General features: G+C 45.5%; 1 protein-coding gene across 1 annotated transcript in view; it reads right to left on the reverse strand.

Annotated features, from left to right (window-relative positions):
• TMEM132D (transmembrane protein 132D) overlaps nt 1-25884 on the reverse strand; it is a 208292-nt gene that overhangs the window by 123155 nt on the left and 59253 nt on the right. The window contains exon 3 of the mRNA XM_048322962.1: nt 915-1061. Coding sequence (XP_048178919.1) covers nt 915-1061 — 147 coding nt within the window. The remainder of the gene's footprint in view (nt 1-914; nt 1062-25884) is intronic.

Raw genomic sequence — 25884 nt, forward strand, 5'->3', positions numbered from 1 at the left:
AAGGGAAGTTCCTCCCTTCCTCCTTTTTTCCATACGTGCAGATTGCAAAGAGATGAAACTTCCTAATTATTAGGTTCAGAGGGTATTTACTTAAATATTATAAACCACATAGTAAATCCCCAAAAACCTATGAGATTTTGTAAAATTTCACAAGTGAATCACACATGTAACACAGGAAGTTTTCTAACAGCAATGCCAACCACAGAGCAAACACAGTCAGGTCCTTGTAACTGTGCACTTGACTTGCAGTTCCATAAGCAGTGAACAAAAAGCAACAAATTATATAAAAATGTATTCATTAAACCAAAGAGTTGTGATTAAAAAAGGAACATCCACCTGCTAGATGAAGGCATTTTAAGACATGTCAATGTTGCAGAATGGGAATGGAAAATAGAAAATCTTTTTCCTTCTGCAGATTTAAAATTCATAAAAATCTCACCAACAACATCATCATCAACAAGTCACAAAAGACCAAAACAAAAAGAAGGAAAGAAAAACCCAAACAAATGAAGGGAAAAGACCCAACCCACCAAGAGAAGCCCAAGTAAAATTAATAAACCGAACCAAAAAAACCCCACCACAAACAGCCCTATAATGACCCCCTGCTATAATGTCTGACATCAAATAATTTGAAAAAAATTAAACTAGCCACAATCAAATTCTAAGATATGAAACAAGTTCTTTTAAATAATTTGTGACAACAATATTTCCTGCTAGTTTTTACTTCCTTTGAGCACTAGGACTGAGTAGCATTTGTGTGGTGGGCTGAGCAACGCAGTACAAAACAAAGCCACAGCTTTTCCAGAAGCATTTCCTTGTGCACCATAGGAAAATGTATTAAAATCATGGCAAAATATTTGGAAAGGACCAACACCCATCAGTCATGAAAAGCAAGGCTGCTGGACGCGACCTACCTGTTCTCAGAGGCAGCAGATTTCCTCTGGCAAACGACTACAGCGGGTGCGGATTTCCCGGTGTAATCCACGCTCTCTCTGATGTCCCACAAGTAGGGGCTGCTGGCTCTGACGCTGAAAACGTTCACACCTTTCTTCACCTTCGCCCTGGGAGAACAAGGAGATATTTCACCAATTAGATAGGAAATGTCAGCTCAATCTAGTCCTTATTTCTTCATCAAGTTCTCATTAGGCCCCACAGAAAATGCCACCGCTCATTAAGAGCTCAACAGCAGGACAAGGAAAGGAGGTGAGAGAATTAATTAAGACTTCCATATTTTGAAGAAATAATATCAAGATAGAAATTTTATTGAACTAGTGTTAATTACAGCTTTAGCCATGGCTAAATTGCAGGGTAGGTATGTTCTGGAGCAGGCTCCTCACTGCTGCTCTTCCATTAGCCACACTGAGGGCACCACTGGGCATGTTAAGGCTCTCTCCTGGCTACAAGTTATTGTATTGGAGCAGAAAGTACCATTTTTGTTGAAAAAGAAGTCAGGTTGGTGCTGGGGCTTATACCTGGAGCGAGAAGCCATTGCTAGGCCTCATTACAAGAAAAATCTACTCTTTTTCTCCCCCATCTTTGGGTTACTCAAAGATGACATTCCTTATCTTTGCTCCAATTTTCATCATCTTTCTGAGTCCACAACATTTTCTTTTGATACTGTTGGGTTTAATTGTCCTGTCAGCTCTGAACTTAAAAATACTTAGTTTTAAAAATTCTTATTTTTCCTAAAGCAACTGATTTCTCTGTTGCTCTGTTTCCATGTGTAAGGTTAAACAACAGGAAGAGCCATATGGCAAACTGGACTGGTTCCTACTGAGAGGTACTTTCTAGTTCTCATGTGCCAGCATAATACTTCTGGGTTTGCATGTTAAAAGAATCACCAGAATAAAAACTAGAAGTTACTAACCAGAAGTGGAGAAGAGGGACTTTAATATGGGGAGAGGGAGAGAGACACTTTCAAATATCTGTTTCGATTCCTCTTACCAGGTGTTGCCTTCTTTAATTGTCTCTCTCGAAGTAAACACGTACCTCAGGGCACTACAGAATGACCCCACAGGTATAAATGTAAAATATAATGTTGGCCAAATTACTGAATTAGGAGTCCCTGGTGTTAACTTCTGGTTCCTGAACGTGTTTACAAGAAATCCATTGTGGTCAAGCCTCGTGTATGAGGTGTCAGGAAATGACAGTTTAATTATATTTGCTTAAAATCTCATACACAAAATCCATTCATGCTATGGCAAGTTCTCAATTCCGGGCAGAAACCCCAAAAAGGTACGTGAGCTTTTTGTCTAAACAGCTGCTGCCACGCAGAGATGCAAACAGCAGTGAAACCAGCACTGTCAGCTCTGCCCCCGCATGAAATTGCTCAGGAAATCTTTGAAGGACAAGATCCACACAGATGTTTTCAGAATGAAAGCCAAAGGATTCCTTCAACTGTCTTGAACAAAAAGGATTATATCTCATTTCTTTTACCACTAACTCAATAGCAGTGGCTGCAATTTCCTTGGCACACCTGGAAGAATAAATACACGAAGGCTGCCAATTTTTGTGCAAGTTCTCCTATGCTAATTTCACAAAATGAATTTTAAGCAGGTGCAGTTGCTGCTGCTCAAGCAGACATCCCTCAGGACAAGAGATCAGTGGTCAAAGGAGAGTGGAAATTAAACTACACTCCTGATGTCTCAGAGAGGGAGGTAGGAGAAGGCCACACAATCTGGAGGAAACATTTCTCAGCACACGTCTTCAGCTGTTCCTAGTGACCGGCACCTGGTCCTGCCTTCCTGCTCCACCCCAAGGAAGGAAAACTGCTGGGCATCAGGTGAGGCCAGTGACAGAAAAATTATCCCCTCTCCCCAGGGAGATTTGGGTGGCTCAGGCCCTGTGCATTAATCTGGCTGTGATTCAGAAACTCATCCCCACCCCTGGAGCTCTAACACAGCTGCTGTAGTTGAAGGTGTCACTGTGGGATTTGGGGGACTGAGCTGAGCTGATGGACTGAAAAGCCCCAGCCTGGATGGAGCTGAGCTGATCTCCAGCACCCCCAGCTGTGAGCAAGGGGCTGCTTTCATTTCCCACAGCCTGATGCTCCTGCTGCCAGCTTGGCCCCTCAGCTTTGTAACAATGGATTGTGTTGACTACACAGCAGCTATGCTTTTATACATTTTATTAACAAAACTGGCATGGAGTCCAGGAAAAGCAGCCTTAGACCACAGCAGGGTCTACACCTTGCTCAGCTGGCACACCTGCAATGGCTGTACTGCAACTGAAAAGCTGTGCAGGGTCTCAGCACTGCTCAGCAAACAGATACACACTAAAAATTGAAGGAAGTTCTCACTCGTAAGTTAAAAAGCTCTAAAAACCATAGTAAAATAAGTGTATGAGCACAGACACATAGCTGATACCATCCTCATGTCTTCTGTCTGTATTCCTTTAAATGCCAGGCTGAGGAGGCAAGGCAGGAAAACGGACACAAAACCAGCAGGACAAGCTGAGTTTATCCTTGACATTCACTTTATCCAGTGACAAACTGCCATCCTGTACTGACTTCTAATGCTTCAAAACAAATGCAGATCCTTGGGGTAAATGCAGTCTATGGATCAGGATTTCTTAGAAGAGGTAAAGTCTCATTTAGTCATCTGTGAAAAGATCCACTCCCCTGACTTTACTTAGAAAACAGTAACCCAAGTTTGCTGTTTTCTACAGAATTAGAGGTTATGAACTCCTTTTGAGGAACCAGATTAATATGCTTTTATAATTAGCACAGAAGCTTCAATTCCTCGATCCCAGGAAATGTTTTTTCCTTCAGTATATCTCAGTGCTCTGTTTTCCACTGCTGGGCAACTGCAGAATTTTATTCACCCCATTCGCAATGGCAGTAGCACTTTGCAATTACCAAAGAGTGACCTGGATAAAGCAGGGTTAATAACAACTGAAGGTGTGGTTTCTGTCACCAGATAAAACTGAAATCACCTGAGGTGAAAGCACTGTGCCTGCTGCCAGAGCTCAGTGACCTTCCTGCACATCTGCTGTATGGGATGGCCTGGCTCCTGAGGCAGCCTTGGTTCAGCCACAGCTCAGCCTAAGATTTCTCCATTGCAATACACCAAAAACCTGCATGGCAAAGCTCTTCCATGTATTTGCTCTCAGTTAACAGTCCAAGTACAACAGGTTGTACATTTGCTCAAAACCCCGAGGCTGGGCTGCAGCAAGTGGAGCTCTTGGAGTGTTTTGTGCCCGTCACTTCCCTTTGGGCCAGTCTGTTTTGCAGAGAGGAGGAAAGAAAGGCTATAAACATTTCAGTCATGTCTGGTTTGGGGTTGTTGTTTCTTTTCCAACAAGGAGCCTATCCAGCTAAACACCTCCCTGGCTGTTAGTTACCTCTGGATCACTGCTCACAGCGCAGCACATCAGTTACCGAGGCTCCTGAGCAACTCACCCCTTGCACCAAATCAATCATGGCAAACAAAGCCCTTGGGAGTCCACAGTCCCTGAAAACTCGTCAATGCTGACAGGGTATAAATCAAGGGAAGGGAGAAGCAAAAAAAAACCCACAGAAGGAACTCCCAGAATCAATACATCACAACTGAAATCAAGGAAATACATTACCTAAGTGCATAAAGATAGTGATTCCCAATTCCATCCCATGACCCACTAAACATTATGTTTACTCTGGTGATGGAAGAGGCTGCAACTCCAATTAAAATGCAGGCACTGTCCTCTCTCATTTATCAAAGTGTCTGGTTTAGCATCTCCCAGTCTCTGCAGTTTACAACCAGTTAGCGCTTAGCTTTCAGCCCATGTCATTACCGCGGGCGGGTAATGGCTGTGAAATTGTTACTTAAGTGTTGGATAAAGTGGAACAGCTGCCTGGTGAAAAATCACAGCGCTACACACGCGTGCCGCTGAGTGCCACGGCACAGTGTCACAGAGCGTGTGTGTGCTCCGAGCAGCCGCGGGGACAGGCACGGGAGAGATGGCACAGAGCCCTGCCCTCGGGACGGGCAGCACATCGGAGCCAGGGATGGGCAGGGCACGGACACCCGCCCGGGCTGGGCCAGGGATGGGCAGGGCACGGACACCTGCCTGGACTGGACACCCTGCCCCAAGCACGGACACCCTGCCCCAAGCACGGACACCCTGCCCCAAGCACGGACACCTGCCCTGGCACGGACACCCTGCCCCAAGCACGGACACCCTGCCCTGGCACGGACACCCTGGCCCAAGCACGGACACCTGCCCTGGCACGGACACCCTGCCCCAAGCACGGACACCCTGCCCTGGCACGGACACCCTGCCCCAAGCACGGACACCCTGCCCCAAGCACGGACACCCTGCCCTGGCACGGACACCCTGGCCCAAGCACGGACACCCTGCCCTGGCACGGACACCCTGCCCCAAGCACGGACACCTGCCTGGACTGGACACCCTGCCCCAAGCACGGACACCCTGCCCTGGCACGGACACCCTGCCCCAAGCACGGACACCCTGCCCCAGGCACGGACACCCTGCCCTGGCACGGACACCCTGCCCTGGCACGGACACCCTGCCCTGGCACGGACACCCTGCCCTGGCACGGACACCCTGCCCCAAGCACGGACACCCTGCCCCAAGCACGGACACCCTGCCCTGGCACGGACACCCTGCCCCAGGCACGGACACCCTGCCCCAAGCACGGACACCCTGCCCCAGGCACGGACACCCTGCCCCAAGCACGGACACCCTGCCCTGGCACGGACACCCTGCCCTGGCACGGACACCCTGCCCCAGGCACGGACACCCTGGCCCAAGCACGGACACCCTGCCCCAAGCACGGACACCTGCCCTGGCACGGACACCCTGCCCTGGCACGGACACCCTGCCCCAAGCACGGACACCCTGCCCCAGGCACGGACACCCTGCCCTGGCACGGACACCCTGCCCCAGGCACGGACACCCTGCCCCAAGCACGGACACCCTGCCCCAAGCACGGACACCCTGCCCTGGCACGGACACCCTGCCCCAGGCACGGACACCCTGCCCCTGGCACGGACACCCTGCCCTGGCACGGACACCCTGGCCCAAGCACGGACACCCTGCCCCAAGCACGGACACCTGCCCTGGCACGGACACCCTGGCCCAAGCACGGACACCCCGCCCGGGCTGGGCTCCCCTCCGCATCTCACTCCGACAGCGTCCTGCACACAGCACACGAATATCACACATCCCCCTTCCCAACACACGGTGCAAATAAACAGGCAATCCAGCCCCTAAACAGCTCTAAATAAAGATGCTTTAGACCCGTGACATCGAAGTTAGTTTTTCATTACTGTAAGTGCTCAGGGCAAAGATCTGTGGGAACCTTTCATGGTCCTGAGAAAGGGAGTTACTTGCAACATCAAAGGAGAACAAGAAAAGGGAGGCTGTTAACACCCTGCTACCACTGGTTGTCATCTTGTCACCAGTGGCGACGAGAAGGTGGCAGATAAATCGTGTGCGGAGGGGGCATTTTTGAGAGCTCCTAGGAACCTACCAGACATCGCAGTGGCCTCTGAATTGCCTTGTCACTGCATCTCCCCAGAGCATTTCAGAAATAACTGGAAGGGGCTTCTATTTCTGTTTAGTGTTCTTTCCTGCCCAGAGCCTGACCTTAACCCAGCAATGGAGAGAGACCAGAGCTGTGCCGGATACTGGCAGCCTTCTCTTTGCCAGTATCCACCTCCTTAGGGCAGCAGGGACAGGAGTAGGAGGGGTGGGGAGAGGCTTTTTCCCCACCAGCCCATTTCAAACCAAAGACAAGCAAAATGGGAGCAGAAATGGACCTGACCACAGCTTTGCATGGCATGAAACAAAGAAATCAGGTCAATTTTTACTCACTGGAAAGTCAAATGCACTCGTGTAAGCCAGCAGCAAAATACTCCCTGCACAAAACCCTGCAAGTACCCATACAATTCTACCCTGTAAATGCCCAACATCTCATTGCCCAGAGCCCATTCTTGCTGAGGACGATGCCACGGGTTGCTCCTCACACAGGCTCTTCCCAGTGACCTCCCCTCTTGATCCTATAACAATTGCTGCTCTTGGAGCTGGAAACATCTCGTCTGTACGCCCTGAGCCTGGAGGGGCTGAAGGGCAAAAGCAGCCACCCTGCACACACCAAGCAGGAGCTGACAGACCTCCTCAGGATCCTCCTGAAGACCAGAGTTAAATGTCACGCTTGAAAATCAGGTAGTGTGGGTCCAGATGCTACCATGGGATCTAAAAGACAGCAACTGTGGCACGACTAAGCTGTAGATGTATTCACAGAATTCCCTGGGAACTGTCTCTTGCTGGCAAGTAAGTGCAGAATGATTCCTGTTAATGCTTGGAGTACATTAAATGCAGACACCCTCTGCAGGATCTGAGGTCATTCTGGAGCTCTGTGTTGCTTAAATGAGGCCGTTTTGATACCAGAACACTTCGGTCTGACATTTACATCCTGATGTTTCACTGCCTGCACACAACCTCCTCCCCTCCCTGAGGCCTCTGTGCTCAAAGAATTGTATACAAATGAATGAAAATACCAGAAAACAATGGAAAACAACAAATTTTCCACCTTTACTTCAGAATTTCTTTTAAATTTTGGAGTACCAAAACTGAAGATAACACAGGTTTATGAAAGCCAGAAAAGCTGGTAAGCTCGTGAACAGCACTGGAATGGGAATGAAGAAGGTTAGAGAGCTCACCAGATTTAACAACAGTCAGAGGGTGAATCATGAAGCCAAGATTCCCAGTGGAAACAAAACCCAGAGGTAATCAAATGCACAGCTAGCCCTTTGTCTTTCCACTCTCCCTGAAAAACCATCCTTGGACCAAAATGCATGCCCCATTTGAGAAGCTTAGACCAAATTAACCATTCCACAGCACAAGGAGGGCTGGCTGGAATTCGTGTTTCCAGCATTTCCATTTCCAATTTTATGTACAGCATTAGGGTAATGCTAAATTTATCCACTTTAAGGCCATACTCTTCTTCTGCTTCCCTCTGCAGTTTCATTGCTTTTTATGGCTGAAGCTAATATAGGACAGAATTTGATCCTGAAAGAGGCTCTTTGAACATCAGTCAGAAATAAAATGTGCCTGTCATTGAGAAAACAGGCACAACTCAGCCCGGTTTTGTTAGACTTGAGGCATATTTGCTGTGAGCAGATGAAAACCAAGCATACAAAGCCTTTCTGGATTTTTACCTATCATGAACCCCTGAAGAAATTTAGACCATTAAACCCAAAAATTATTTCCCCATCAGGAACAAACCTTTACCATTGAAACTCTTTCAATGGAATAAACTGTATTTGAGAAGGGCCCGGTTAAACCAGCTGTTCTAGAACTGGCTGAAGTGAATTGCACCTTCCTCAGTTCAACAGGAAAGGCAGATCACAAAAAATAGGTCATGGAGTAAGACACATCCTACCAACCATCTGAATGTCTGGGTTTAATTCCATAATTAACTTTGGCATGGCTTATAAAAGGTAGGATTTGGATGCTGTGATTTAACGTGCAGAGCTGGCTTCTGCAAGGCTTTTTTTTGTTCTGTTCTCCCTGTTGAATACTTGATGCACAAACCAGTGTTGTCAGTTGTTTTCAGAGAAGATGCCTCGAAGTTTCTTCAGATTACACTAATAGTTCCACTGATTGAAAATCCACAGCAGAAGAGAATCGGGAGTCCCTGAGATACTGATGGAGTTAGAATAATTTATGGAGAGCAGTCTAGCACAACAGAAGCTATTTAAAGCTGTATGATATACCCACAAACTCTTATTAAGGTCTGTGGTTTTCAGCCCTGTGAGACAGAAACCAGTTATCATTATGCATCACCATGAAAGCAGATTAAAATTAAATCAATCTGTTTATCTATGGGTTTGCAATGCAGCTTTTCCAAAGCATAACACATTCTCCATCTAATTAACATTTCAGGAGGAAAACCCATTCCACACAGACACTAAGCCACCCTCATTCAAATGGAGATATTACAAAAACATAGCCCAGGTGGATTTATAACAAAATTTAATTAGCGAAAGGGCACAAGACCTACTTAGGCTTCAGAAGTTGAATTGTGCATACTGAGAGTTAAATAAAATGGATTTTTCTGTAATATGTATCTCATGGGCTGCCAAAAGTGCCTGTTGTGCTCAAAGTTTGTGTGCATGCACACAGGTGCAGATATCTGCATACATGTACACTGTATTATTCCTCTGCCTTTCAAACACAAAGTCCTTGTTAAAAACATGTTTTTCAAGATGTAGAACACATGAGTCTCTGGAGAACCAAAAGGAAAGGATGCATACAAATCGATTTAAAGCAGAAACAAATACAGAGTCTGCAGCTCTGACCTCTATTTACTCACCAAACAAGGCATCAGAGGGCCACATCCTCAGTGGGAAGCAGAATCAGGTATTTTTTTCAGAAAGACCCTGAATTAGATGGAGCTCAGGAAGCAGACCTCCAGAGATGTTCAAGCTAAGAATAGCACACTGTGCCCCTCAGGGACCCGCAGGAGTCATCTTGGGACTCCCAACATGACAGAAAGGCCAGAAACAGGTTTTTCACAAACCTCGTGGCTGCCCCATGCCCACAGCCTGGCTGGTGCCCCCTCCCTCCTGCTCCCTTCATCTCTGGGCTGTTCAGGATGCTCGAGGCAGTGAGGAGGAGGAGGAGATCCCCTCCCCAGCCCCCTCCCCTGCAGGATGGAGCACTGGGCACCAACGAGCAACCAGCCTGAGCAGGACAAAGCATTTCTGTATGCAGGGGTGTGCGGGAAGGTGTTTGCTTACAAAAATGAAAGGCAAAGATAAATAGTGCTGCCTGCTGATTTAAAGTGGTTGGGAGCCCCATGGACTGCTTCAAACTACTGTTTCCAAAATAAATGCAAAAAATATTATATAGGGTCTGAAATCTTTTAAAATTGCTTGTAAGAAAGCAAACAATGCAGCACATCCCTTTCATTCCTGGCCAAACAGCAGCAAAGCTGCTAACAGCACAGCTTGTGCAACCAGCAATTTTTTAAAATTACACTCAGATTTAAGAAAAGACAGGAAAAACAAAGCACAGTGCTGGGCACTCTGTGCAGTGAAAACAAAGAGCCATCTGCCCCACTTCACAGGTGAAAAACATATTATGAAACAGCTACCACAGCACAAGCAGCATGGGAGTGAAGCTGGTGTTGAGCAGCCCCAGAGAACCCTGCAGCCCCCGAGACGAGTGCAGTGATGGATTACCCCATCCCCTACTGCAGATGGAGTCAGAAAGAGAAGACAATAACAAAACATTTTCAAAGAGCTGCAGGGACATTTCTCTGTGTTTATGTAGACAAATATACATTTCTGCTGAGCGGGAAAGCAACAAGTGGGGGAGTTCTTCTGATTCACTTAAACTGGCTGAGAACATTGAGCACAGAACAGCGAAGAAAAAAGGGGTGAATTGTGCAGCACGAGTCTTCCAACAGAAACAACTGCAGAAACAGGAACAGACCTTTATATTCTCTGTACCGACCAAGAAGAAGTGGGGTTGGTAAAACCAGTCCTTTGGCTTCATCTCCAAAGCAGTGCCTGGTGCAGGGCCTCTTGTTTTGAAGTCACACAGTAAGAGAATTTTTTGAGGGATGCAGATTCTCCTTCAGAGCCATGACCTGGCCAATGACCTTTTTACAAGATTTGAATGGAAGGATGCTGTTAGCAATCAAAACTAGAGGAATTTTGCCTCACCAAGCAGCCACCACCCAAACTCCCCCAGCTGCCTGATGCTCAGTGACAAGGAGCGTGCATCTTAAAGCAAATGCTTCCAGGCTGAGGCTAAAATGTATCAGCAGCCACAAGTAACATCAAGAACCTCCAAAAATGTTCCTGTCCTCTCCTGGAGGGACTGAACCCAACAAATGCTCTGTGAGCCCAATGCTCCTCCCAGGGCAGGCTGAGCCCCTGCAGCCCCAGGGCTCCACACTGGAGCTGCCCGCCCTTCCAGACCTTCATGGCGACACCTGCAAACTCCCAGCACTCCTGGTGAACGGGTTGGTGCTGGGAGGTGACCTGAAAACTGTTCCTGACTAAGAAGTTTATTTCAAACTCCAGCAGCAGGGCAGTTCTGAGGTATTTCCAAGTCACATCCTAATGCAGAATGAGGCGGCAGCAGCACTGAGAGCGGAAGGAACATTGCTCCACAGCACTAACGAAGAGCCATCAGTGAAAATGAGTTAGCTCTGTTCCCTAGCAACTTCTCACAGCTGCAGATAAAATCATTTTCTGGACATCACAGAAATTGTGAATACTTAGTTCTCTTCCACAGGAATTCTCTCATCCACTGCTGTGAGCAGCTCCCTCTAGGAGGTGACACAGGAGCCATCAACAGAAATTGGACCATTACATTCGCTTGGCCAAAAACTGTAAAGACCCACGGATCCATGTGTGCTGTGTCTGCCCTTCATTCAATGACATGTATGTCAGATGTTCAAAGAACAGCATCTGAGAGACAGAAATCCAGCACGTAACAGTCTTTGCTGCAAAAACCCTGCGCCTGCAAAGCCTTTTGTGCAAAGACGCTTCCTCCCTCCTGGGGAGCCATTCCACTGATTCCTGATGACATTACTTAAGGTTTACAGATCAGGTCTACAGTAAAGACAATGGAAAGGATGTGTATAAATAAAGGGTGCAGAGGATGTGTATAAATAAAGGGTGCAGATTCTTTAATGGAGAAAAAAGCCTGCATTGCTCCAAAGAGTTGCTGTTGGCATAAAATAGATATTCACTGAGCAATTCAAATAGGAATTTTTGTTCTATACATAAAATCCAGGCTGAACTCTATACCTCTGTGGTGACACATTTAACCACCTTTCTGTCATCTGCACGAGTGGCTACCAAAGCAACATTTGCTAAATAGCAGCAAGGAGTTCTGCTGCAGGCAAAGCCTAACAGCTCAGTGAAGCCACTGATGCAGAAGGGAGTTCAATTAATACAAAAATGACACTGCTCAAAATTATTCTGTGCCCTTAATGCAGGGTACCCACAGTGTTGTCAGGATCCAGCTGCAGCAGTTAACTCCAGTGCATGTCAGAGCACAGTTATGGTTATGATTTTAATCTTGGAAGAGCTATAGAAAACCATAGAAAAAGGCCTGGCTGATCCAAGCAAGCAGAAGAGATCACTTGGAATAACACAAAAACCTCCTTGTTGATTGCTCTCCAAGACAGAGCTGTTCTGCAGGAACACAAAGGCAGCTGGTAATCCTCTCCACATATAAATCCTGAAAAAATAAGAATTATGTATCCTCTCAGCCTCAAACTTCATGCGTATCCTTGGACTGCTTTATTCTATTTGTGCATTTCAATGTAAGAAAGATGAGGAGGAGTGAGAGACTTCTTGTCACAGCACACAACTGTTCTAACAACCCTTCTGGGGAATTCAAACGGGTGAGAACCCCCCACTGTCCTTCATCAGTGGTCAAAGTTAAACATCATGAAACAGAATATGGGAACTTAAAACACGGACTGAGCAAGAATTCATGTGCACATGAATTTTTCTTCTCTTTTGTATTAAAACCTTGTAGCCTTGGACACCAGGTCTAACGCATCAGAATTTTAGGCACCAATTTGCTCTATTGAAAACAGAGGGTTTTAAAAGTTTTAATGAGCAGACATGCGGGAATGTTACTTGTAGCAAGGACTGACATTTTTTACTTCTACAGCACAAGTCCAGTAGCAATCAGCCAAAACATTAACATTCTAAATCATTTGCTACTTTGTAAAATTGTCTAGGAAGAAGTGACCACCAGACAGCTGTTTTTGAAAGGAAAAATGTTGTATCCCTGGCTGCCAGCTGGTAGGACAAAATCCACTGCAGAATAAAAGCTGTTTTAGCAGGCAACTGAAACATCAACACAAAGGCTGGATGATGAAGTGCTGAAAGTGATGAAACACGAGGCTGAAGAAACCATGATGGAGAGAGAAAAACTGCAGAAAAGGAGCCCAGGAAAATAACTTAAATCGCGAGTTTATCAAACATTGACTTTCCCCTCATTCTTTAAACCCCAAGAAACCTGAGCCACAGTTTCAGGAATCCCCGTGCTCCCATTAGACAGCCAGGATTTTACAGCTTGGCATAACACATTCAGCTTGGGAAACCTGTATAGTTATGGAAGGAGGAATTTAAGTCTGCCCAGGGATTAAGGCATCACTCAGACCCAGAAAATCGCAGCACCTGTTGGCTCAGAGCTGCCTCTGATCAATTAACTCCTGTGCTCCTGCCAAGTGGATGTGCACTCAGTAAGTCCAACCCCTTCACGGGGGTTTTACAGGCTTAACAGACACAGGGCCAAAATCTGCATTCAAAAAAGATCCTGCATTTCAGCCACTCCCAGCAGCGTCCTCTTGGCTGTGCACTGAGGCAAGGCTGGGCTCTGCACTGCCCCTGGCTCTGCTCCTTTAGCTGGTGGAGTGCATTTGGGGACCACAGCTTTTGGTTTAGCCTGACTGGGAAGGAACCCCACTTGTGCACCTCCCGACTGCTCTGTACCATGAGCTGAAGCACAGCAGGTGAGGGCAAATAGGAGACTCACTCTGCAAGTATGCTCGAACACTGAGCACTAATGTTTGCATTCCAGTGGTACTGTGAATGCTTCAGAGAGAAAAATCCCCCAGCAAACCCTGGATGTGACTGAGTATGACCCATTAAAACCCTACTTTCCCAAATAAGATGCCAGTAGCAGCAGAGGCCTCTGTGAACATCTGCATCCCCCTTTCTGAGCCATGGTCTGGCTGAAGATTTGTCCTCATAGCAACAGCTTTGAGACATTCCACCTGTTCTGCTCTCACCAGTCCCTGCAGAAGCCCCAGCCCACCTCTGTGACCCAGTGCCACACCACAGGCAAGTCAGGCTGGCAGAACACAATGCCTGTTGGTATTTCGATAACTGGGTTAAAACTCACAGCACTGAAAAACCTATAAAACCTCATTGGGCTTTCTGATCCAACAGACAGAAGCTAACACTACGCTGGTGTGGCTACCAACAGCACTCGCCTTTCAGACTGTGTTAGTGGGCTTGGGGTTTCTAATGAGTTTAAGACAGGGAAAAGGCAGACATCTGCTTCATAAAGAACATTTTCCCAGCTGTAGCTGGAGTTTCTCCTGCACAAAATGTGCACACAGTGCTATCACTCTGAAAATCACTGCTTTATTCTCAAATTGCGGAGAGGTAAAGGATGAATCAACAAACAGGGCAATGAAGAATCCAGCCCACAGTTGCCAGTGAAATTAGCCCTTTGGAGCGTTTTGCACGCTGATTCTTCACACGGAAGCTCCCTTTGAAGCCCCGTTCCAAGCCCACACCAAAGGTGGCTCTGCGTGCGTCACACGGGCTTTGAACAGCGGCCTCAGCTCGAGGCACTGCACAGAGACACTAATTAAACAACGGCCCTGTCATCACCAGCCCCACTGGAGCAAACTGCTGGTGACACGACACACGTGCTCCAAGCAAAGAGCACGAACCAGCCACAAAAACAACCAGCCCTGCCACGGGGCTGGGGGGGGGAACTGACAGCTCATTGGTGTGTTTAAATCTATTTGTTATCAGCACTGGGGTGGGTGGAAAGAGCCCTGAGACTGGGGACCCCAAGGTGACAATGCAGAGTTGCAGAAGGTCAGTGTAGGGCTGGAGGAACAAACGTGTTTCAGCACAGGCCATTATAAATTGAAAAAAGCAAGCGCCAGTCCCCTCTGTGTGGCTACAAGGGTTCTCTTGGAACTGTCTTCGTCAAGAAATACAGAAAGCACAGTGTAATAAATGTTATTCGAAACCCCAACCTTTCTCCTTGGCTTTAGTGTTGGCTGCTGATAAGAGACTGATGAAATATCTCCAGTCTTCTGTCAATGTATTGCTTTCACTTAAGAGATAAAAAACAAATACATTAAAAAAGAAAGATGCCAGGGATAAATATTTTAGTAACCTCAGTCGCAAACCTGTCGTATTACAAGGATTACAGTCCATTAGGATTGTATAAAATCCAGGGAAAAGCTTGTAATTCAGCCATATCTCGGTGACAAAAACCTCCTAATGTGTTTTAGGAATCCCTATTTGCTAATATTGAAAACATCCTTGAGAGCTACTTGCTGTAACAGGGCTAGTTTGGGAAAAAACAGCTTAAATCCACCAGTCACTGAAGTCTCATCCTCCTCTTTGTGCAGCCCATGGGGATGGGCAGTGTGGGAGCAGCTTCCTTTGCAGAGGCTTTTCCTGACACCTCACTCTTTGTTTTGGAAGCTCCTTGCTCTGGTGTTGAGAGCAGAGGCTGGTGCTGGCTGAACAGCAGCTGCCATGGGCTCGCTGGGTCACCTGTGCCAGACCTGGCACACAGCACCATCCCCTGCACAGGACAGAGCCACCAAGGGTTATCTGCAGCAGCAGCAGGGCTGGAGGTACAAGGGGCAATAAATCAGCCCCAAGGTTTTCTGCTACATAAAGAAATTTTTCCTCTTCCAAAAATATCCGCCTGGCAGTCTGGGAGTGACTGCTAGAGGAGATTTACTAAAACGGTACACACTGAAAAAGAAAAAAAAAATAAATCTGACAGGCCTTCCTGAAGGCTAATTTGAAGACCTTCCCTCTAGGAAGCTGAGTTTCTGACAGAGCTATCACTATACACACGGATGTTTTGTACCAGCACAGGGACTCACTAATTAACTTTCATTCCACCGGGCCGAGAAACCACTCTGAGGGGAGAGAAGCCATGGACAGCACTGGAGAGTCAAACACCAGGCAGGGCTGCTGGAAATCCTACCTGTATCAGCAGCTAGGCAGAAGCTCTGGTAGCTACAGCTGGAATTAACTACCTGATGGCAAATGTTCATTAAGTTTGTCCTTGAAGCAGAGCAACGTCAGACTGAAATCTGGAAACTGGGTCACTGAGTGTGATACTCCTTATCAGAGGCATTATCATATTTGGTTATGCACTGACTGATCAGTGCCATGGCACTGCCTTGAGATGTGCTCTGCTCAGAACAAGGAATTAATTAAAACTGAAGCTAACTGCTCCTGCTAGTTGTGATGCAGGAAAAGACTATTACCTGCTGAAAAACGAAGATGGATAACTGCAACATTAGACAAAATTTATAGCAAAACATCATTTAAAGAAACAGAATGCAATTTGAAATAAGACTTCAGCTCATTATTTCAATAATTCATACGTCTCTTTCAAAGTTAAAAGGAAACCTGGTCTTCAAAATGTTACTTGCAGCACATACTCAAACTAACGATAATACAGCGATATGAGAGTCGCATTTTCAAATGTTCATTTATTTCCCAACACAGCTGCAAAGTGTGCCTATTTAGTCATGATATAATAGGATATTTTGGTTCTGAATAATTGGACTTGAGCAAACAAGAGAGTCAAAGGGGAAAAAAAGGACTAAGAATTCAGAATTTCCTAGATTTTACCCATGCTCAGAGACTGAGGACGCGAACTCCATGTGGATTTTTAAAAGCTCTTCTGCACGTCCTCTCCAAATTACTGTGTCTATGCAAATTGTCAGCTCTCATCTACACTGATTTGAATGAAATTGGGTGTAAGGCAGCTCAGAATTAATTCCAGCAAGATACTTTCACTGTTCTTCTTACGAGTTTCATGTTCTGTGAAGTCACTTTGAAAGCAAAGACACTGCAAGTCCCATCAGGATCTTGTACTTCCAGAGGTCACAGATGAGGTTTCATCAAGCCAATAGCGACAGAGAGAACTCATCAGCCTGCGGAAGGTATTTGAGAGCTGCTGGAATTCCTGCACTCACACACCCTGGCTCTGCCCTGCAACCCTCACCCTGCTCTCCTTGCATTGTTGGTCTTTTAGATGGCATCATAGCAGAGAACTCCAACTGGAACAGAAGCAGGAGAGAAAATAAGCTCTGCTGTCCTCAACATGCCACATCCCTGCAACACTACCACCACTCACTTCTGGGAGACAAAGAGAGAAACTGGGATCGCTTTGCCATATCCCACGCCATGCCAAGCAAGTGACAGTTCTGGGGACATAGAGCAGGGTGCCAGCAAGGCTCTGAGGAAAGGGCACTTCAGTGCTGCTGCTTTGAAAGAAACATGAACAGAAAGAAGAAATTCTCTGTACCATCCTGGAAAAGCAATGCCAACAAGGTCTGGGGGAGGCCACGCGCAGAAACGGAGATGAGTTACCCGCAGCTCTCTCGTCCTGGCACACAGAAGCCATGGATTAGGTGGAATCCCATGAAGTTTATTCACTTTTTATACCAATCCTCAAGTTCTGTAATGCATTCCTTCATAGTTTTTCTGGGAGTATCCAAATCTCATTTCCCTAAACATAGAAAACTCCCACTTTTGCATGTTCTTCCCTGCCCAGAAATTTGCAAGCCTCATTCTCATTTTTATCCCTGAAGAGCTCCCCACACCATCTCCAGTCCTTGTTCATCATTTGTCTCTCCTTCCTGGTCTTTTCCTTTTAGCATTCACCCAATAAAAACATTCTATTTATTTATAAGCAAGGAACTTCTCAGAACCCTAATTTCTTTCTGGCTTATTTAGAATTCCTGTCAGAGATTTTGGCTGTTGCCACTGGCACAAATGAGAGCTTCTTCAAACGTCTGGGAGCTGATGTGAAAGCAGCGCCTCCCAAAATCAGCTCCGGGACTGGAAGAACAGAAAAAGGCTTTTCCTCCAGAGCCCTGAATTGCAAAGCTGCTATTGCTAGGAACTGCCCCTGGATTTCACTGGGCACTCAGGATAGCTCAGGTTCACTGCACAGAAGTTGATTTTGAGACACTGGGGAATACTGCAAAGCTGTTTTAAGCCATGTGGCTTTGCTCAGCAAGAGGTGTTTGGAAATCAAAGGGTGTCATATACATATTTGCTTCTGGTCTGCACAATAAATTATTTATTACGTCTATTTCTCATTTCAGGATTCCTAGACAGGTAGTTAAAAATATGTGAAATGATTTATTCAAGGTTGGGAACACTTTCAGCATCCATAAGAGATCTCAAAATAAGCCATATTACTTCCAGAACATACTTTGTTTTTGTAAAACTTCTGAATGATTTAATAAATCTCCTCGAAACCAGACGTGTATAATTGATTTTATAAATTTCCCACAGAAACAGGAGACACCCTTTATTTTTAAACCCCGAGAGGCACCACAGCTATTAGCTTTCTTAAGGGAATAAAGCTCCCCAAAATTGGCTCAACTAACCAAAAATTCTGCTCTGTGATTTGCTGTACCTGAGCTCACCTACCACACACAGGTCTCTCCCTGTCACTGCTGCAGTTCCCTCTTCCCAGGCAGATCTGTATCTCCTGAGCCACAGGATGTTCTTGAGGGCTTTGTATCCACTGAAGCATTCCCTGGGCTGTCTCCAGTTGGCATAGCACAGAAAAGGAGCTGTTCTAATGCCATTGTCCAATCCCTCCTGCATCGTTACCAGATCATTAAAAACAGGAGCTTGCCATGCAGTTACTAATTAGTGCTTAGTAAAGGTAAGTACAACTCCTGACAGCGCAAGGTAGTGCATAATTTACCTAAGATAAAAGGAAGGGCGTACTCAGTGTACACAAAGGAACAGAGGGGAGATGGCACTGTATCTATTATGGATAAGCATTTTGTTGTTCTGAAATTATTGTCACTTCACCAAATTCACCTTTCCCTTTATAAACCTATTTTTAAATTCCCTATAACTAAGTAGAAGAACTCTAGACTTGAGTTCTGCTTCAGAACCATGTATTAATATCAGAATACAAACAGCATCTACATTATTAATTCAATTCTGACATGTAAGTAGAAGGCTTTTGGGATTCCAAGGGTATCTGGTATGGTGTTTATCTGTGTTACTGTGATGTACTTGATGAACTTAGTCTGATTTGTTGAGGTTTATATTGCAGACAGTAATTCTGAAGAAGAGTGCTATTTTTGATAACATTTTCCAAGTTGTCTCTGTCAAACAGTAGGGTACACATTCATACATTTTTCTAAATGATCTTTGAAATATTTGAAAATATTTCTCATTTTAAAAAGATGTATTGACATATTGAAAGGAAAACCCCCTGTATGCAGTTCCTCACTTCCTACAGCTGCTGGTTCTGACGAGCAGAGCAATCAGCTCACGGCTCTTTCAGCCCTTCACTGGTAACATTCAACACCAGAAAGTCCCCATGCAAATCCCACTCCCAACTCTGCAGTCTCCACCCTGAGATGTTCTTTTTCCATTACCCAATTTCAGGAGCTCCTCAACACCAAGGGAACAGCACCACAAATAAGCAACTGGCTCTGGCTGCACAGTCAGGGAGGTGCTGGAAAACACTCTGAAAGCATTGCCCACGAACTTGAAAGAAAAAAAAATTCCCAACCCCATAATCCAAACAAAATGCACTCAGGTGCCAACCGCCATCAGATCCTATCTGGGCTCAGCTCTCTCCCCTAATGGCTCCATTTGCAAGGTGTGCGTGGGTGACTGGCACACAGCGAGGTGTCGTTTTCCACCTGGGCGCAGCACCATTTTCCTCTTCCCCAGTCTATATTAGGATTTGAGGCAATCAGTTCTTTTGGCTTAATAGCTTCAGTTTTCAGCTCCAAAGGAATACAGAGCAATTCTGACAGGTACTGAAGTCCAATTTATTGGAACTGAAATATATACATTTGTCTTCTCTCTCTGTTTATGTCTATTTTTTGACCTCAAGCCAACCCTTCCATAGGAACCACACAGATTTAGTGGTCACTTGCTGAGTTCTGCAGGGCAGCTGGCCAGGTTTTAATTCCCCAAACAGCTGATAACATTCTGCACAGATTAAATGATTGTGGCACAGGTACCCAGCCTCTGCTTGTACACTGGCCAAGCCAAAGAGAAGCCCAACATCTGAACAACTTGCTCCTGTTTCATCCTGTAAGAAATACTGATTGCCAATAAGAGGGGAAAAAAAGAGACAGGTACATCAAACAATTTCCTCTAAATCTCAGACCTTTAAACTGTAATTGTTGTGAAGGAAGGGCAATGCATCTTTCAAGGATTTTGAATGCTGCCTCCTCTGCAGCATCATTGGACAAATGTGACTCTAAACTCCTGTTCTCTGAATACCCACGGGCTATGAATGGCCCAGCTGAGTTTACAACAGCAATAAAGAACAGACTTTCAAACTGAGTGTGGACTGATGTACACAGCAGAGTGAAAAATAAACACACTAAAGCTGCTACATAATTCTGTCAAGCATATGGTTAAGTTGTGATTTTATTTAGAAAACAGATTGTAAGAGTGAAGTGATGACAGCTGAGTCTATATTGGTCAGTCATAAATAAGAGAGGATTCTAATCGAGCTGGGCTTGTTACTGATCGTATGCTGCCACACAGATTTAGTGAGAGCTAATCACTCAGAAAATAGAGCTTTTAAAACACATTTTGCAGTGTGTTTAAAAACTCATTTTCAACTTTGTATTGCTCAGTTGAAAAATCCATGATTACTGCACCTAACTTTTAAGAGAGTCGTGGGGGAGTTACATTTACGGGCTCAATTAGACTTTCTAGCTCCTTTTAGACAAAATGAATCCCTCTTGCATTGCAAAGAAACCCTGACACGAAGCACCACACAGCTCCCAGCCTTCCTCTGCAGCAGTTCTTGCACAAGCATCAGTGAGTGGCTGCCAGAGCCATTCCCTGCTCAGGCTGACAGCCTGACCCTCCCAGGGAACACTCCATGGGACGTCCCTTCATTGCCAAGGTTCAAACTGAAGCGATGGCTGTGACTTTTCTTTTGTATTTCTAATGCCAGGGAGAAATTTCACACCTCTTAGACTGTCACGCAGCCCCAGGTAGAACGCTGCAGTCCCCAGAAATGTCTACAAAAACAAAATATAGCCTCTCTTTTCATAAACCCCTCACAGCTGGAGCTTTAAGGAGAGAAAACCTGACTCAAAAGCAGCAGCTCTGCAGTTTCAGCACCACCTCACCCATCCCTGGGAGCTTGGGCAGGCAGTCCTGTCAGTCAGACTCAGTCCTGTGCTCCAGGAATGTGTGTGAGCAGGAGGGTGGTGACCACCCTGCGACTCCGCAGTGGAGCCAGCTCTGCCCAGTGTGAGCTCCACTCAGTCTGGCCCAAACCTGCACTGCAACCCCTGCACGGGCTGCTTCTGGAAGAAGCCTTCACTAGCACAGCATCTCTGAGCCCCCTTTCTCCACTCTGTCCCTGCTCGTGGGACCTCAGCCCTAGGAGAAAGCAGTTTGTTATTTGCTCTCACTTTGGAGAATACGTATGATTGCTAACAGCTTTATCAGTCCACATCTGAGCTCTGCTGAAGTACTTCAGTCCACAGAGGAGAAACAAAGTCTCAAAAAATGGTGGCACAGTAGGGCGGTCTTAATGAAAACATGTATTATGAAATACAACAAATTGCTGCATTTATTCCCAGTCCAGCTCAGGCCACTACAGCTCATTGCTCCAAATGGCTTTAACGTGGTGCAGTTAGGGAGCAAGATGATGCCTCAACTTCTACTTTGTCTGTTGCTGTTCCATTATCTTTTTTTTTAATCTTTTATCACTGTTATCAAATTTGAGACTAATGAACCTGAGTTCTTTTTCTTGTTTGCTTCTTTTCCATACAAGATGGGGCTTGGGAGGGTCAGAAACTGAAGGTTTTGTATCCTTTCTGTATCAGCCACAAAGCCCTGCCTGCTCTGTCAACATTCCTGCCTGCGTGGCACATACAACATGGACAGCCTGTCACTGTTGCTACACGTGCTGGATCAAAGGTGGATTAAATGCTCATTTTGGTTATTAACCTGGTATTCCAATTGGTATTCACAGGGATCTGAAAATGGAACAAATGCAATGAGTGCGTTGCATTTCCTTGTTTGTTTCCACTGCCAGAGCAGGAGAAGCTGTGCTGGAATCTGTCCCTGGCCCACACCAAGATCTCAGTGTGTGGTACGTGCCTATTACTGAAAACCATTATCCAAGAGGAGACAAACAACTGATAATTACCAGGCTTTACATGCCCATTAGGTTAAGTATTCTTGAAAGTATATTCATCTGCCATCACATTTGCATTCTGATAGCAGATGAGAGAAATTGGATATTAAATCTATTGGCTCCCTCAGAGGGCAAACAGAGCAAGAGAGTCTATTAAATCACAAAAGGAGAAAAAATTCCTCCCTCGCTGTTCCCCTGTATTGTCTGACCTATCTTCAAACCCTGCCCGTGTGTTTAATACAGCAAACGGGGCTGTGAGATCCCAGTACCACTGATCAACTCTCCTGTAGACACCGGGCAATTCAGCCTCACTTTTCTTTCTTGCTTCAGCTCACTTGACTGCAAAATGCAGTCAGAGATTTTTTTGTAAAAGACTATGAAACCTAAAGATAAAATCAATCTTGTAAGTGCAAAACTCCTTCTGATCTATTTTTTTTCTGCCTTAGCATTTACTCAGTTTTAAACAATACAAATCATCAGATAACCCCATACTCATCATTTCTAGTTTTTCCAAAGCCTCCTGGCACATTCAGCAGCATATTCAGGGAGTCCTGCAAGGAACATCAGCTTTGACTACTGAAGTTTCTTGTCAGCACCTCTAGGAACGAATTCTACATACATGCAGTTTGTTTTGTTTTGGGGTTTTTTTTTTTCAAGTGACATCCAGAGCCATCAGGAGACGTCCCTGGCATGGTTTCAGAGTTACCAGTCCCTGACTTTCATGTGGTATTGCAGCCACCTGTGGAAACGAACACCCATCAGTGACGAGCTGTGATCTGAATGACTTCCTGCATCCTCGCCCTGCTCAGGGAGATGTCAGTCACTGTCAGACTGTGACAGTGCCAGCGGTGCACGAAGGACTCGCATTCCATTGGAGCTGTTTATTTCAGGCTGGTACAAAATGCCTCACCAGAGCAGAGAGCTCTGTTTCACCTGAGCCGTCTTTGCAGGCTCCAGCACACCCAGCTCAGCTGCTGGAAAAAGCCAGGTCTGCCACACTGTGAAAATGAGAAGTTTGCCATAATTGAAAAAGATTTTGCCAATACTGTCTTAAGAAACAAATGTACAGTCAATCTCTTGGTGCCTCTCAGAGAGATGAAAAAAGCACATTACACCCAGCCACTTTCTGTCTGACAAGGCCAGAGCAATCTCTGCCAAGTGCCATCCTTACAAGCTCTTCCTAAGACAGTGGAGGAAGAAAAACAAACATTGAGTCTGTTCAGAGCAGTTCCAAGAGTGCCTGGCTGGCCTGAAAACACAAACAAAAACCTGAACACAGCCAGAGGAGCACAAAACATCAAGGATTGTTTCCGTGCTCAAATGCACTCGTTCATGTTCAGAGGCTGAAGTGAAAGACTGTCACCCAGACAATGACTTCATACATTGCTTGTGGCTTTGAGTAGCCCCTGGAAGCATCCTTCACAGCATCTATATGTAGTTCTGGAAGCAATTCCACAGGGACTGAGCCACTTGTTCTGAAGAAGTGGCTCCAGAAAATTCAGTCTGTTCACAGTGGCCAGTACTCCTACACCCAGTGACAAGCAGCCACCAGCCACACAGACAGCTCTACACACATGACAGCTTTTCAGGTGACACTGGCTGTTCTCTACAGCTGCATCAACATCTGGAAATCAACATCTGTAAACACTGTGTCAGAGCTCGTTAGAGTTACTGTCAAACTGGCCTGATTTTTAAATCAAACTGATAAATAATAATACACAGCAAGAAAAAAAGGCACATGAAGCCCACTGTAGGTGGGACAGAGTGAAGGAGGATGAGATCAGCTGCAAGGAGGCTGCTGTCTATGTGAACTTCCACTTGGTTATTATTTATCAGAGAACAGCCCTCAGTCCTGTACTCAAAGTGCCTGAGAACACTCAGTACAAAAGCTTTGGTAACTCACTCCTCTCAAAATTAATCTGAGCCACTGGAGTCATAATTACACTGTCATAATGAAGAGGGAAAAAACTCTTCTAACAACTAAATTCTTGTTGTAAATTGCATTTTGAAAGCGGTAATTCCCTCTGAAGTAGGCATTATCATGTCCTACTGCCCACATCAGTTCATTATGGTGCCTCTGCTCTCCCAGTGGAGCCCTGGCTTGGTAAATGAATGTTTTGGGATGATATTGCCAACTTGGGACTTATTACTTAATTGAATATGGAAACATTTAGGCCATTAGCATACATTTAGAAGTGTCTTATTTCACAGATGTTAATTTATCTTGGGGAATGCCCTTCTTTCTTCCCTCCTCCTTTTTCAATTCTTTCCCTGCAGCCAACTTATTTATTCAGCCAGGTCCTAGTTCAGCCATTTGCAAGCCTGTGGTGAACAGCTTACTATTTTAAAACCTTCCCAAACTGAGATTTGAAGTCTATTTTCCAAAAAGTGCACAGCCAAGCACTTCCTATCTTCCCTCAGAGCTGAAAAGTATCACCAGCTCTAGGTGATTAAGAAAGCCTAAACATCTCTAGCTAAATAATGAGATTTTTCAGGCATTCCAAGTTGTTTTATCCACCTAATTATTACAAGATCTCAAAGCCATGCATAAAACTTTTCTCTGCAGATATCTCACTTTGGGAATTTTTAACTGAAATAATATATTCCCTCTAACAAAAGGGTCGAGAAGGTAGAATAACAGAATAAAGGAAATCCCCACCATTCCTTCTTTGTTAAGAGATACTGGGAAACTTACAGTAAATTCCTGAAACTTGCCAACCTGCACAGGACCCTGCATGCCCCAAAGTAAGCTCCCAGTCACTGCAGAGGTGTTGGGTCCTAGAGCTTGGTTTCTTTACCACGTTTCAGTGAGGGCTGAACATCTGTATGGTCACAAACAAGCTGCTTTTTGAGAGCTTTTTGTAGGCTTTGAAAATTAATCAAAACCACCAGAACTCGCACTGGATCCAGTGCTACAGCCCAGCCCCTTCAGGCAGCCCCTGTCTGCGTGGAGGGGGAGATCCCAGCTTTGCCCCTTCTCTCTGTGCCTCCCCTGGCCCAAGAGCATCACCCTGCAGTGCTGAGTCTGGCTCCCAAAGGAGCTGTTTCTGCTTCTCCAGCCCCCGTGCCAGAGCTGGGAATGGGCCTGGAGGAGAGGCTGCATTACCACAAGGAGGTGTTTCAGCCCAAGAGAGCCAGGACAAATGCAAGAGGCCCATACAACAGCTGCTCTTGCTGAAACTCTGTCACAAGTTTATGTTGTTCCTTGCAGCAGCTTTGGTGTTTATTCTCTTGGCTGCAGCTCCTTTCTCTCTCAGCAACGCACACACCCACAGCTCCCCTCCTTCCCCCTCCCACTGAAGGGCTGATGGTTATTTAAACACCTCTCTGAACTACAGTGGGAGCATTCAAATTTCTCCACAAACAATGGCTTCAGCTGCTGATGACTGACATTTTTCTTTCAGGGTTTACAGACTGCTCCAAACTACAGACTGGCAAAGCAATTACTGTCTCAGCTAAATCTAGAATGCAGACATGGTTTAGAAAGGGTCTCTCAACATAGCATTAATTTATTTTTATTTGATAAATCAAAGTCAGTTAGCACTTCTAGCTGCAGAGGGAAAAAAAGCCTTCATAGATGAGCTCTAAAAGTTCAGAATCCTATCCCTGAAATAAAATAATAAATAAAGCAAACAAGCAAGGAAAAACTCAGCAGGTGATTTAAAGCCATTTTCAGTATCTGTTAGCCTGAGTAATGAATACCTACAATAGACAATTCCTCAAAAGGATGACAATCCTCAAACCCAAACCCTTCAGAGCTTTCAGGCATTAGATCTAAAGGTTTATGAAGAGGTATCTCTTTGTTGATAAGCCTTTACACAGCACAATGCACCAGAGTTCACCAGGCACAGCTGAGGAAGGAACAGGTAGACCACAATTAAAAATAAGTAGGGAAATAAAGTGTCCCTCCATTTACTTCAGAGCAGATGTCTGTCCTGCTTACATCAGCCAAGTGCACAA

Source organism: Corvus hawaiiensis, chromosome 18 (assembly GCF_020740725.1).
Source record: "Corvus hawaiiensis isolate bCorHaw1 chromosome 18, bCorHaw1.pri.cur, whole genome shotgun sequence".
NCBI classification, from domain to species: Eukaryota; Metazoa; Chordata; class Aves; order Passeriformes; family Corvidae; genus Corvus; species Corvus hawaiiensis.